Raw genomic sequence first — 13,799 nt, forward strand, 5'->3', positions numbered from 1 at the left:
TTATCCGGCTGGAGACAGAGGGATATCATATTCAGGTGTGTTGCATATTATGTCAAGGTTGTAGCTACACCAGAGGGAGTTGGTGTAATTTGGATGCTTGTTTTGAGAATCGCTGAGCTTTCTGATTCTGTTCTGCCTGTGGCTGACTCTGCCTGCATGTTGCACATAAAAAGGCCCCAGCGTAAAAATCTCTGAGAATGGTCAAAGTCAAAGGCAGTGTGGAGTCAGCATTAAGCCTGATGCGTGGTTGTATGATCCCCTCACACGTCGCGCAGAAAGCTGTCACAGTGTGACTGGGTCCAGGGGATGGACTGAGTAAAGCTGACATGCTGCTCTGTCCTATTAGGCTGATGTATGTTCCCAGTGAGGAGACTACTGTCTTCAGGAGCCACTTCACACACCCCCTCCACCTCCTCCACCATCTCCTCTTCCTGTGTACAGGGGCATGCCTTCTGAACCCAGCCTCAGGTAAGTGGTGTGCATACACTCTGGGTCTGGATGAAAGGTCATGACACAAACAGATTCTGCCTTAGCAACAGTAAGAGATCCTGTGTGTATGTATCATTTTAACAAATGTGGGCAAAGAGTGTCTTCTCTGTAAGACTGGAAATATTCTAATTTCAACCTTTAAAGATCTTCATAAATAAAGAAGGCTTCCAAGTGAGCAAGCTTTATTACTGTAGGTTTCTGTAGTTATTTGCTGAATGTGGTGACGGTTAGACAAACATTGGTCTTCATATGAGCCACATCCATCTGGAAAGTCCATAACAATGTCTTATTTAAAGATATTAAAAGACTAAAATGAGGCCTGATTTGCTTGTAGACAGTCAAAAAACATAAGTGGAAAAAAAATAGTTCAGTTTCTTGTCGCACAAGCACATTTTTCTTACCCCATTTGCAGATTCTTCTACTCTTTTTAAGCAATCCAGGCATTTTTTTTGCCTTTCAGTATCTGAAATTAAAACATTTTTTCTGGGTTTTCCAGGTGAACACAGCTTGTACAGTCTAATAAGAACATTTTTACCAAAAAGAAAAAACAACAAAACACACACACTTTATAGAGCGACCAAAAAGTACTTTTGTGTTCTTACCTAACAAACACATGAATGATTTTATGAGCTTGAAGTTGTCCTTGTTAGTTGTTTTATTGAAAATTAATTGTTTAACAGCTGTTGATGTGATGCTCAAATGAGCAGCAGGTTGGTTAATAAACTACAGCGCACATGATAAAGAAACATGGAGTGGAAAAGCTTGTTTTTCCCCTCTTTCTTTGCTCTTCTTGTTTTTCTTTGTTTAAATCCATACAACACACATGTATTAAACACTTCAGGTGTTGGGTGCCTAAGGTAAACTTTGTTTTGGTCTTTTTATCATCCTTTAAAAAAAATCTTCTCTTTCTCTTTTCCTTTTCAATCCTTTAAGCCTCCATGTGCAAGATTTAACCCATTTCTTACCTTTGTGCTCCCCTACAACCGGGGAATAATGGGCTGTGGCAAAGATCAATTCTGCTGTAAGAAGCTGTGATTCATTGTGGCTTTAACACAGAAAACTGGTTGTTTGGAGTTCTATTCAGCCGTGAAATTGGTCACATAATGTCTTTTGTGGTGCGTAAGGACCATTGTCATGATTGAGAATGAAAGAAAAACAAAACCTAAATGTTATATCATCACAGTTCTTTTTTTTTTGAGGAAACAAACTTTTATAGGTGTAAAATGTGCTGTAAATGAATCAGACTTTTATAAAGGGGGCAGTTCTGTGATTCAAATCCACAGCATACAGCTGAGTAACTATTTTTTTATGTCTTAATAAAAAAAAAATCCCTACCTCACAGCTATGAAGGCAACTATCTCCAGATCCTAAAAAGAAACATCTTGAAAATCTTGAATGTAACATGGAAGCAAAGATAAGATTGCAGTGATTTCTCTTCCCTTTCATCCATCACTGCTACTTTGTCCTCCTCTCTCCTGGCTCTTTCCTCTGGCAGAGTCCAACAACCAACAAACAGCCTGAGTCATCCTTTCTAGCACCTCTGGCCCACAGCGCGCACACGCACCAACCCACACACACATTATTTCCTCTGTCTTACACCCCATCACCATGAAGGTGACAGAGCAAAGCTCCTGGCAGACAGCAGCATTTAGGGAGACGGCCATGACTTAAGTTGACAGAGATGGATTTGGATGGACAGGGTGGCAGGCTGCTGATGGATGGGTACACGCGCAGAGGGACTGAGGGGGGGCGTAGGAACAGGGAATATATTTGTGCTCCACGCATACACAGCACATAGTCAGACCATCAGTCAGCCAGTCAGACAAAATCTTTAAGACAACTTGTGTAGTCGTGTGTTTGTCTCATCAACCAGAAAAATTGAACTACAGAGTTTGATCTAATGGGAGAAACATGTTCTTTAAAAGTTTCTCTGCAAATCATAGTCCTCATCCTCAGCCTCAGTAGAAAAAAAAAAAGTAAATTCTTTCTTCCACCTCTGTGACATTGCACAACTCAGACCCACCCTCTCCTCTGCTGCCGCAGAAACACTCATCCATGCCTTCATGACCTTCAGACTGCAACAGATTCCTTCACAGCCTTCCCTCCGCTGACCTCCAAAACCTACGACTCGGTTTGTTCACAACTCAGCTGCATGGTTTGTCACCCACTCCTGACCTCGTGCTCACATCACACCCAGACTCCTTTAGCACTTTCACTGGCTCCCCAAACATCACCCATTCCACTTCAGGATCCTGCTCATCACCTGCAAAGCCCTCAATAACCTGACCGACCTTCTCAAACGCCACTCCCTGTCTTTCCCCCTCTGATTATCAAATGCTAGCTTCCTGTTCCCCATCTCAGAGACCAAGTACTGCACCTTGGGGGTGAACCCACTGTGTGAAAGAAGAAAAAAGAAGCCTATAAAGGATGTTTACTCCCTCCCTATTGCTTAAGTATCTTTCTGTATCTTATATCTCTATCTTTTCTGGGACTGTGAGTATTAGAAGATCTAGAAAAGCGCTATTTCAGTCCTATCAATTATCATTATTGGTAGAATTTTTCATAGTCATAGGTCATAGTGTTGCTTGTTTTGGTTCCTTAATTTGACATTTGAACTAATTTTAAATACAGAACAATGAATCATTACATTGACTTTATTGATACTATTTTCTGTATATAAAGTGGACAGAAAACTTCTCCCATAGTCCCAAAGTGAAACTAGCACTTTTTGGGATAGCAATGGTCAGGCTGTGTGAATTTATACCAAAGAACCAAAGGTTTTGTGGATGTTTTTATTTCTAAAAACGTGCTTTGTTTAAAGATATGAAGTGAAACTGCAGAAGCCATAACCAGAACATCTATTTGAGTTAGAATTTACTGCTGTCCTCCTTTTCAAACAACAGCGCTTTCAGCCTTTAACTATCATTTTTTGTATTTAGAGCATTTTTAAAAACATAGGATTACAAAGGGCGTTCACAGAAAAGCAAATAAATTCATTCAAACAAAGAAAGAGCCAAAAAAGTCAAACAGAACTCAACACTAAAATCACAAACAAAGACAACTACAACATGAAGAAATGCTGGTGATGAATACTCAGACAACATTTTAACCTCACAACACAGGAACCCAAGAAGCAAAAGAATCAAACATGGACTGAGACCAGGGACACCAAGAATGTATAAAAGTGGAAGAGGAAAGAAGGGTAAAAGCAATATGTAATGGATAAATGAAATCAAGAATAAAAGCAGGTTGAAGAATGAAAAGAGAGACAAGCAGCAAATGCAGCAATAAGTACAGGAGGTAAAATACACCAAGACGTTTATGTCAGTTTAAAGGAGGTAAAACAGGAGAGCAGCACTGCTTTGTTCAAAACTAGTTCAACCTTTTAACTGATCTGGTTTCACCATATTCCCCGTTATATTTTAAATTTTGGAAGGCTAACACTTTTAGCTAGCCCAAAGTAAAGTCAGAGCCATTGATCTAACAATCATAAAAGCTCTTTCTGATCTTAGTACGGTGACTTTTGGTGGTAGTGGTGTTGCAATTGATTTTGTAATTGTACCAAAGTGGTTGGTAATTCTTTAATTTATCACTCTATGCTCTTACAAAGTGCAATCTTTGCCACTGAATCACAAAGCAACAAAGAGATACAAACATTAGACGTGATTGAAAAAAAAAAAAAATCATTTTGCTTCAAGTAGCTATTCAGAGGTTTAACATTAGTGGGCTGTAACCTGGTGGTTGGCTTTACCGTCAATTTGATCTTATAAAACACACTCAAAGAAAAAAATTGACCTTACACAATAAGAACATTAAACCCAAATGTGTCAGTGATGTGTTATATCAGGAAGATAAGGAGCAACCTTGCAATCACGTCCGCCATCAGTGCTGCCAGAGCAGCTCCACATGTAATAACCTCATTTCATGATGCGCTGTAAGAGAGGTCTTTCTGCTCTGTAATTGGACTGAATCCCTAAAAATCATTTTCTTTGTGTGTGTGTGTGTTTGTGTGTGTGCAGCAGTAGGGAGATGCTGACAGGACAGAGGCTCTGTCAGTCAAAGTCCCACCAGGACTCGGTCCTGGCCGCCCTGAACCAGCAGAGGAAGGATGGCTTGCTGTGTGACGTCACCCTGGTCGCTGGTGAGCAGAAGTTTCATGCCCACAAAGCGGTCCTGGCAGCATGCAGCGATTACTTCAGGGTGAGTCTGGAACAATGTTACACTCCTAAAACTACACATCTGTAGCTGGACTGCAACGTGTGGTTTTATTAATGCACGCCCCTTTTTGTCTGATGAAAGTGGTACATGACTACACACATATCAGGCTAATATTTCTGTTCTAAAAAGCAGGAATTAGTCATACAGTGTAGCCCACTGGTGATATGACAGAGGTGACAAAAATCTGTTACATAACCATTTGCAAGGCTGTGAGATTGTTAGAACTACCACACAATCTGTTTCAGTCAGATGACTCTGTTAGCACAGCCAGCCATTGTCTCAGTGCTTTTCCAGGTGCCCCGCCACGTGACCACATTCAGGAGAAGCTACACGAGGAACAAAGTGATGTGGTTTTTACACATATGATTAAGAAAACGAGTGCCAAGAGATTGGGTCTGGGTTAAGATTACAGCAGCAGATCATCCCTCCACCAGTGCCCAGGAGCCTCTGTTTTTTGATGGTTCTCGCTAAGCCACAGATGTAGCTTTAGTTACACTGTCAGGCAGCCAGACAGGAGATGGCCGCACGGGGAAAAGGGCACAGATGAGATCTGGTTTAGAGACACTGAGCAGATTTAGAAGTAGAAATTAATCCCTCTTAAAAATGAGGGGCAGATTATATATGTTCAAGTTGCTCAGAGATTAGACCCTCTGTGTGTTAGAGTAACACCGCGCTCTTCTTTGTGTTTATCCTCCTCACTTTTTGTTGGTTTCAGCTCCGTTTTTAAAGGCTGGTCTTTTGAGTCTTAGCTGAGCCAAGCAACACTGTTTACCGTCTCTCAGATTATTAGATCAGCCCGCCACAGTAAGCAGGAAAGCTCACTCTGATTCCCTGCTCCACTGTGGGGGCTTCACAACACTATCTGCAGTTTGTCATCTGACTCCACTGCTGGGTTTCATTTAGTTCATTTAGAGATGAGATGAGTGGGCCTTGTGTTGTGAATAGAGGGTGTGTTCTCTCTCTGTCTGTTTTTCTCTGTGTCTCTTCCCTTTACTCACACACACACATACAGAGTAGTGTTCATAACACATTATCTAGCCCAGCAGACATGAGCTATTGTAATGTAATACTGGATCAAGTGTAGATTATTTACCTGAAACTTGTCCTGAATGTGTCATCCATCTCTCTCAACACCGTCACATTACTTAGACGTCTGGACAGTTCAGGGAGATTACGGCCAACTCACTCACATCAGCAACCACACCACCTCCAGTGTGAGCGCCCACTCAAACACACACACTCACAGATAAAACTCCTCCTTGCTTTCTTTGTCATGCAGACATTTTGTCGGCTCACCCTGCAGCTAGACCAGAATTCACATCAAAAGCTTTTATTGTCTTAGAGCCTAAGGTACATTGTGTACTACATCAGTGTATTTTTTCATATGGATATGTTCTCATCTTGAAGAGATGGTATTCTGAATGAGACTGGAGGATTCTCTTAAATAGTCACACAGGAGTTATGCAAGATGACCATGTGGTTTGCTCAAATCGTGACACTGCCTGGTGAATAGAGCATAATAAACATAACACTTACCAAACACAAACATACTACTCTGCTTTGTTTCGCTGGGGATTGTTATGTCCCTTTTCTATACCTTTCCAGGTCAGATAATAGCACCAAAACAAAAGGCCACGTCTAATAATTTGTCATTTCAAGGTCCCATATTATGCAAAAATCACTTTATTAGGTCTTTTAGTGAAATTTGTAGGTCTTTGGCTTTCCTCCCAGCCCACAAAATGTGATATTTAATGACAAAACCTGTACTTAGTGGTGCTTGTGAATGTAAAATCCTGACCTAAAACAAGCTGTTTGGATTTTGGGGATTTGCTGATGTCACCGATTCCCTTTTTTGACCAATCAGGAGCAAGTCTGACCTGATTGGAGCAGATACCCCCTCGAACCGAACCCCCTCCCCGATGCTGGAGAGAGGGGAATGCTGAAGTTGAAGAGCCATCACTGCTCTGTTTTTGGCTGTAAACAGCCACATGGTTCCATGCACAAGCTTCCCATCTCGGAAGAAAACGAGACTGAGGGGCTAGAGTTCATTTATCAAGGAAATGTGCCAGCTACACTCAGTAAAACTGTGCATGTGTGTGCTAGTCACTTCACGGCCGACTGCTTTTCCAACTTTGGACAGTACAACAGAGGGCTAGCGAATGGACTGGTCCTGAATCCAGGCGCATTACCAACCATCCGCCAACAAACCTCAGACCCTGGAAATGTGGGTATTTCAAATGCTGTGTGCTGTGGAGCAGATGTAAGAGCTTTTCCTCAGTGTCCCCCCTGTCTCTGTGTTAGCTTCAGGATGCTAACTTTAGCTGCAGTTAGCCTGTTGTTTTAGCCTGTAATGTTACGGTAAACGAGCTTCGCTGTTTTCTAAACATTGTGCACTCAGAGCTCGTGGCGCCGCTCTCAGTGACGCTGAAGAGCGGGGCTGTATCAGCGATGGCTCATTTACATATGAAAGTCACGCCCACTAAATCAGAGCGTTCTGAACAGAGGGGCTATGAGAGCCTGGAAACAATGCTGCTGTGCTTGATTTATTGGCTTTTTGGACCAAAACATGTTACTACCATTACATAAAGACATCAATGATCCATATTAAACTACAGAAAAGGAGCAGAATATGGGACCTTTAAAAAAAATATTCAGTTGTAAACTGATGGCATTGGAGCATGGCAGCACTGGGGGAGGCTTCTGGAGAGCTAGCAGCTGCTACTCCGGAGCTGTACATTATGTAAAGCTACCACAAAATTATGATAAGGACAACATAAAACCTGGATACGAGGATAATACTCCCTCTCTACATGTATTACAGGTCTTTCATGCTCACCACAGAGTTTTCTGCCACTGAACGGAGAGAAACACAGAAACAGATTTGGTGCCACAGCTCAAATTTCCATGAATGCTCTGATGTCTTATCAGAGACTTTTGTTTTGAACCCTGAGTGAAATTTGAAGCCAGTGAAATGGTCGCAGGATGGATGTGTTGGCTTCGTATTTGAACACTCAGTAAAATCTGCATTAGTTTTTACTGTTAGGGTTTAGATTTGGGCCCTAAAGGTGAGATGAGAGTCAGTTTTAATACTCAGGTGGTGACTTTGAATGAGCACTCAGTGTCTCGGCCTGGAAGGATCTGATGTGGTTATTTGAGATGACTGGAACCTGGGATGCTATTGAAAATAACTTCTGTTTTGGAGCTGTTAAGTTGGGATTCATCAATGATTTGACTCCAAAGTGCCGTAAACTTTACAAGGTTGCTCACATGATAAGTACAAACATCCACTAAGTTTAATAATCCTGTCTTCTGTTATATTTTTATTTGAAAGTGACGTCACTGCATATACTTGATAAACTTCTGAAAGTACACTTCTATGAGCACTTTCATTGTGCCTTTATTGACAAGAACTGATGTAAGAACCCTGACATATGACACAAAAGTTTTCAACTAAAAAGAGGCTCTTCATTTGAGTAAAAAAAAAAATTGAAAAAGAAAATTACAGCAACAAAGAAATCTTAACAAATGACTTGGATACACAACACAGACTTCTGGAAACCCACTTGAGAGGAAAGATGAAAAAGTACAGGACAAAGGGAGACACAGACTATTTACACACACGGTGAGGAAGTGCAGGTGGAAACAATGAGGACAAGGACGACCATCACATCAGAGCAGGAAAGTCAGAAAGTGAAGTTTTCTGAAATGAGAGGAGAGACAGTATGACAAAACAGGAAGGGACAAACAAAAGACAAGGCTGAACTTAAAAGAGGGAACTAAGCATAGAGACATATAAACAAGACATAGTATTTATGTATAACGCTCTCACTGAAGTCAATCTTAAAAAAAAGTGAATGACTGCTATAGAAATATAAAATCAATGCCAAATACAGTTCCCAATTAAACCACCTTTAGTGAAAAATCTGAATTCAGATATAAGATCAGACTCAGCCAGTCATGATCGTAAATCTGTCTTTGCAGGTTGACTCAATTTAAAATGAGAAAATAATTTAATAACTTATATAATAATAATAATAAAAAGATAACTGATATGTTAACAAGTTAAATGAGCTAAAATAGCTAAATAGAAGTAGAGTAGGTTATTTCTGGACTAGTCTACACATTTAGACTTCAGGCAATCAGTCAATCAATCTTTATTTAATTCACAACCATGTGTACAGCACTTTGCAGCATTTACATTTTCCTGGCTTTTGATCAAAGCTTGAATGGACATCTAGCATACATTTTTATTTAATTTTATTTTATTTTTTTCTATTCTATTCCATTTTATATTTGCTCCAGATTTATGTTTTATGTATCTTAGCATTGTATCATGTTATTTGTGCTTTAAATCTGTACAGCACTTTGGTCAGCTTTGGTTGTTTTAAATGGGCTCTATAAAATAAATTTTTGCACTTTCTATACTCTTCCTTACTTTTGTTTTCTTAAATGCTGCAGTGACTCCTGAATTTCCCCTCGGGGATAAATAAAGTATTTTCTATTCTATTCTATTCTATTCTATAAAGTTTGAGTCCAGTTGAGTTGAGTTGAAAATAGCAAACATAAACAGCTTGTAACTAGGGCCAAATGATTTTGGAAAATAATATAATTGCAGTATTTTTGTACCAATATGGGATTACAATTTAGCATGCTTTTTTATTTTTATTTTTTATTTTTTTGGGGGGGGGGGGGGGGGGGGGGTCTTCTGAATTATTCACTAAACACAAGCTATAAGTCATGCTACCTTACGACCAACACGACAAACGATGCTGTCAGGATATAAACATTTCCTTTCTACACCTTTTGATTGAAAAAGAAAAAGGAACACTGAAATTTTACCTACCTCCTGTTGTCGGTCAGAATAACAAACCGTACAGAATAAAGAAACAGGAGTATGGCTCTGCCAGCTACAACCATTTAACTGTATGTTTCTCTGTAGCTCACAGGGTTTTTGACAGAGAAACAAGCAGGTTGACTTTTTCTGGTTTTAAGAAAGAATAAGAACAAGTTACTTTATTCCCTCCAGGTCTGTAAACATGAAACTTATTTTTTTCAATTGCAGCCTTTGTGATTTTTAAAATAGCATTCTATTTCATTGCGATGTGGGTCTGAATTTGATTAATTGTTCAGCCCTACTTATAACAGACAGAAACCTTGTGCAGAACCAGGCTCATGCTGAAAACCGTTTTGGAGTTAGAGAGACAGAGATAGATAACAATAGCAAAAATGACATAAATATAATACACAGAATTTTTTATCTAATTTTAACTATTTTTTTTAAAGCTTTTTTAAATAAAAGCTAGTCTATTTGCTGGAACTACCAACTGATGTCAAGACACAGATTGTTTATTCTTTTATTTTCATTTCATAGTTTATATGTCAAGGACGGTTAGAACAGAAGTTACAGAATTTTGATTTTAGGAAACTACAACAATTAAAAATGCACAAAATCAATGGATGCTGTGAAATCTAGGGCTTCAGCAAATATGGAGACTAGTATTTGTGATACTTAGGACTGTGTAGGTCTCATATTAGCTTTATAATTATACCATGTCAATAGTAGGGGTGGGCATGAATGCGTCAGCTGTTGCAGCTGGAGATGGACTGTTCATTGCTGTCAGTTGAGCCATGTTTTAAGAACAATACATGTAACACATTTTCCACAGTATGCAGCAGATAGTGTTTCTATTGGTTGATGAAAAAAGGAACCCTTGTTACCTTTGATTTTATGAACCACTGAGGCAGTGAAGTCTGAGTGGAGGTTACTGAGTCTCAGCACCAGATCCGGTGTGAAATCCTTGGTGTTTGCACTGTTCTGACAAAAATATGTCATCTGATCTTTCTTACTGAGTCTCGTTATCACAGATTTTACACAGAGCTATCGATGAATGTAGCCACAGGCCTGTAAACACTAGAAGACAGAATATTGCTTTAACACTGAATACATCACGTGGGCACAAGTCCTCCTGGTGCGATCACAATCAGTGTACACTCATAATTCTCCTGGCAGCTCAGGTTAACTCCATGCAGCATCATGTGTAAGGCGCACAGCAGCGAGTGTGGCCCTGTGGCTTCATTTATTTCTGCACTGGATCTATATCCCAAGTCAGAGGTGCCATCCATCATCACAGGCTCTCCCCCAAGCGCCTCCTCCAAGGTCAGGAGCATTGACGCTGTAGGCCGGCAGTCCTCTCTGGAACTCACATTCATACACACGCCAACATGAAGAACACGCATTGTGTTGCTCCTTTCTCTCTCATGTAAACTCCCTCTTTCATGTTGTGCCAGTCAGCTTTCTATTTTCTACACTCTTGCACACACTGACCATAGCTTAGCGACGATCACACCCCAGGTTTAGCCACGGGCCTTCCTGTGCTCAGTGGACCAGTGGATTTTTAATTAGCGCAGTGGTGAATCAACAAGGCTGCGCTCTGAGGAGAGACGTGTATGCCTTGGTTAAAATTCATCGTGGCCTCATGTCGACCCGGCCTCACACATCTCTCACACAATGCTCAGAAGCCAGGGGCGTTTCTAGCCTGGGTCGAGTTTAGGGATGCTATGAATCACGAAAAATTGGATGCGTACTGAGAGGAATTAATGTGGTTTTCGTGACGTGAAGGGATGCTATGCTACGCTAACTGGCCTGCCTGAGGGCTGTCTAAGATGATAATGTTGTTGTTCACCAGCCTCTGAGTGCAGATAGTGTGGAGTGACTCTGACACTGTGATTGAAATGATATGAGGGATTGCAAGCTATCAAGATCCGTCCTCAAGCAGTAGTCCTGGTCTGCATCAGCTGACATATTTTTACAGATGTGAATTTCTGTCTGTATCAATACCATACAATAAATAAAACAATAACAGAGTCTCCATCATGGCCACTTTTAACCTTCCCCTCCTATCACTCTTTCCCTCCTCATGCTGGGCTCTGCTGATCAATGCCTCTGTCATCCCTCATGGTGTGACACCAGTCAATAGCTTTGATTAGCGAGCAGCGAGCTGGACTCACACAGGGCCAGACTGCAGACGCTGTGTCTGCCGCTTTGATTTCACATGAGTGTGGTGAGCACATGTGTCCCTGTTTGTGCGAGTACGCTCGACAGAGGCAAAGAGAGACAGAGAGGCTGTGTAACAGAAAGAACCAAATGTTCTATTTATTCTTGCTTACCTCTGGGGCCAGGCCTGGTAAATCAATACAGAAGGGCTCTGGATGCTGTAACTGGCAGGTTTGATTTAGAGTGATGCTGTTTTGAATCAGGTACACATTCAGAAACGATTTCTCAGGTTGTTTTTCCCATACAACAATATGGTTAACCTTCAGAGACACACTGAAGGGCTGGAAAATCAAAGTCAGATTGATTTCACCCTCCCTGACCTGTGATTATCAGCCACTTTTTACATCCTTTTTAGAGAATGTCATAAAAACGTCTGTGTGCTGGTGTTCCCTCTGTTTACCTCCATATTTGTCTCGTGTCTCATCAGGCTATGTTTAGCTTGTGCATGGTGGAGAGTGAGGCTGACGAAGTGACACTGCAAGGAGTGACCAGTGTTGGACTGAAGCACGCGTTGGACTTCGCCTACACTGGACAGGTAGGTCCAAGAAATAACCACCAGCTGGAAAAGACGGGGAAAAAGAAGCGTTCACTGTTCCCTAAATCCCATCTGCTGGAAACCAAAGTTAAAATATATCTTAGTACGTCATGCCCTGTGAAGGCAGTTATTTAGAGCTATCATCATGGCAATACTATCAGTAACTGTGTGAAATGCTTGGTAAATGTGCACAAAGATTCAAAAATACCTCCACAGATCTGAAAATGTCTGAAAGATTTTCAAATGCATACTGAGAATATTTCTACAAGACCTAAAACTACACACAAGCTCACCACTGGGGTAAAACGTGTGACTATTGCTACATTTCTCATGTGTGAGATCCACATGTGCATAAAAAAAGACTTGTGTGCTGTGATGGTTTTAAGTCCAGACCCACAGGCACAGGTTTCCACATCCACTTTGCTCGCCCTGTTCCTCTGCAACTGTGGAGTTGTTATTTTGGCTGCTTAAATTTAGGTTCCTAAGCTCCGTCACTAACCTGACACGCCAGACGAACAGTTTCATATATCCGCCACGGAATTATTTCACAAGTACATCTGGGTAGCAGCTCTTCCGATTTGTTTTCCGAGGCAGGACTTTAAAAAAAAAAACTGCAGCTGGTGATTGGACGACCGTTCTGATTAACACACTCACCACGGACCAATCCACATCAAGCAACGGTATGACGTAGCTTATGTGAGCCGATACTTCTAAGAAACAATAGATTAACAACCACTGAATCACAAGAAACAGCTGTGAAAAAGGCGTTAGACGACAGCTTCCGTTTTTATAAATTGAACTTAAGAATCAAAGGAACGCTGACAACTATGAAAGTCTGCTGACGTCACGTCTGCTCCCACAGCTCCCGCCTCTCTTCCCTGATTGGGCCGGTTAGTATTTAGCCGGGTGAAATCGTTGGTCATTGGAGCCTGACAAGATGGACCTGCAGGAGTTCAGAAACTGAATCAGGCAGGTCCATCTGCTCTGCAAGGTTACTCCGTCACTGCACTGGCAACACAAAATGTATAAGTTTATCTTGTAGAAGGACAAGTGTAATTCTGCCCACAAGTACCAAGTATTGTGTTGTGTGAGCGAAGTGGTCAGTAAGTGTGTATTTTTAGGTCCTGTGGCAAAAACACTTGGACTTTAATGGTATTATCAACTAAGTATGCAGTCTCATATTGGTCTAAACATTTGTAGACCAGTGTACTCTAGAGGTGAGTATTGGCAAGAACCTCACGATATGATAAGATACGTATTGTAATACTCGGGTCACATTAACGATTATATTGCGATATTCTACACAGTTAACTACTCCATTCAAAAAACCTTTTTAATTTTATTGTGTTGAAAATAATGAAAGTCAGATGCAGCGTTTCATACAGACACTAATTTAAAAACATAAGGTGAGTCAAGTTTGTCATTTAAACCAGTGTTTCTCAACCCTGGTCCTTGGGTACCCCTGCCCTGCATGTTTTAGATGTTACCCCACTCCAGCACACC

The 13,799-nt window shown here is 40.9% G+C and overlaps 1 protein-coding gene across 5 annotated transcripts in view; it reads left to right on the forward strand.

Annotated features, from left to right (window-relative positions):
• klhl32 (kelch-like family member 32) overlaps positions 1-13,799 on the forward strand; it is a 40,410-nt gene that overhangs the window by 1,261 nt on the left and 25,350 nt on the right. For 3 of the 5 annotated variants that reach the window (XM_074682948.1, XM_074682951.1, XM_074682949.1), the window contains exons 2-4: positions 347-468; positions 4,509-4,689; positions 12,189-12,296. In XM_074682948.1, coding sequence (XP_074539049.1) covers positions 446-468; positions 4,509-4,689; positions 12,189-12,296 — 312 coding nt within the window. In that variant the 5' untranslated portion in view covers positions 347-445. The remainder of the gene's footprint in view (positions 1-346; positions 469-4,508; positions 4,690-12,188; positions 12,297-13,799) is intronic. The other 2 variants (XM_074682950.1, XM_074682952.1) reach the window with 1 other exon arrangement.

Source organism: Halichoeres trimaculatus, unplaced genomic scaffold, assembly GCF_033239565.1.
Source record: "Halichoeres trimaculatus isolate MK-OKI-2021-1 unplaced genomic scaffold, fHalTri1.1 fHalTri1_scaffold_12, whole genome shotgun sequence".
Taxonomy (NCBI): Eukaryota; Metazoa; Chordata; class Actinopteri; order Labriformes; family Labridae; genus Halichoeres; species Halichoeres trimaculatus.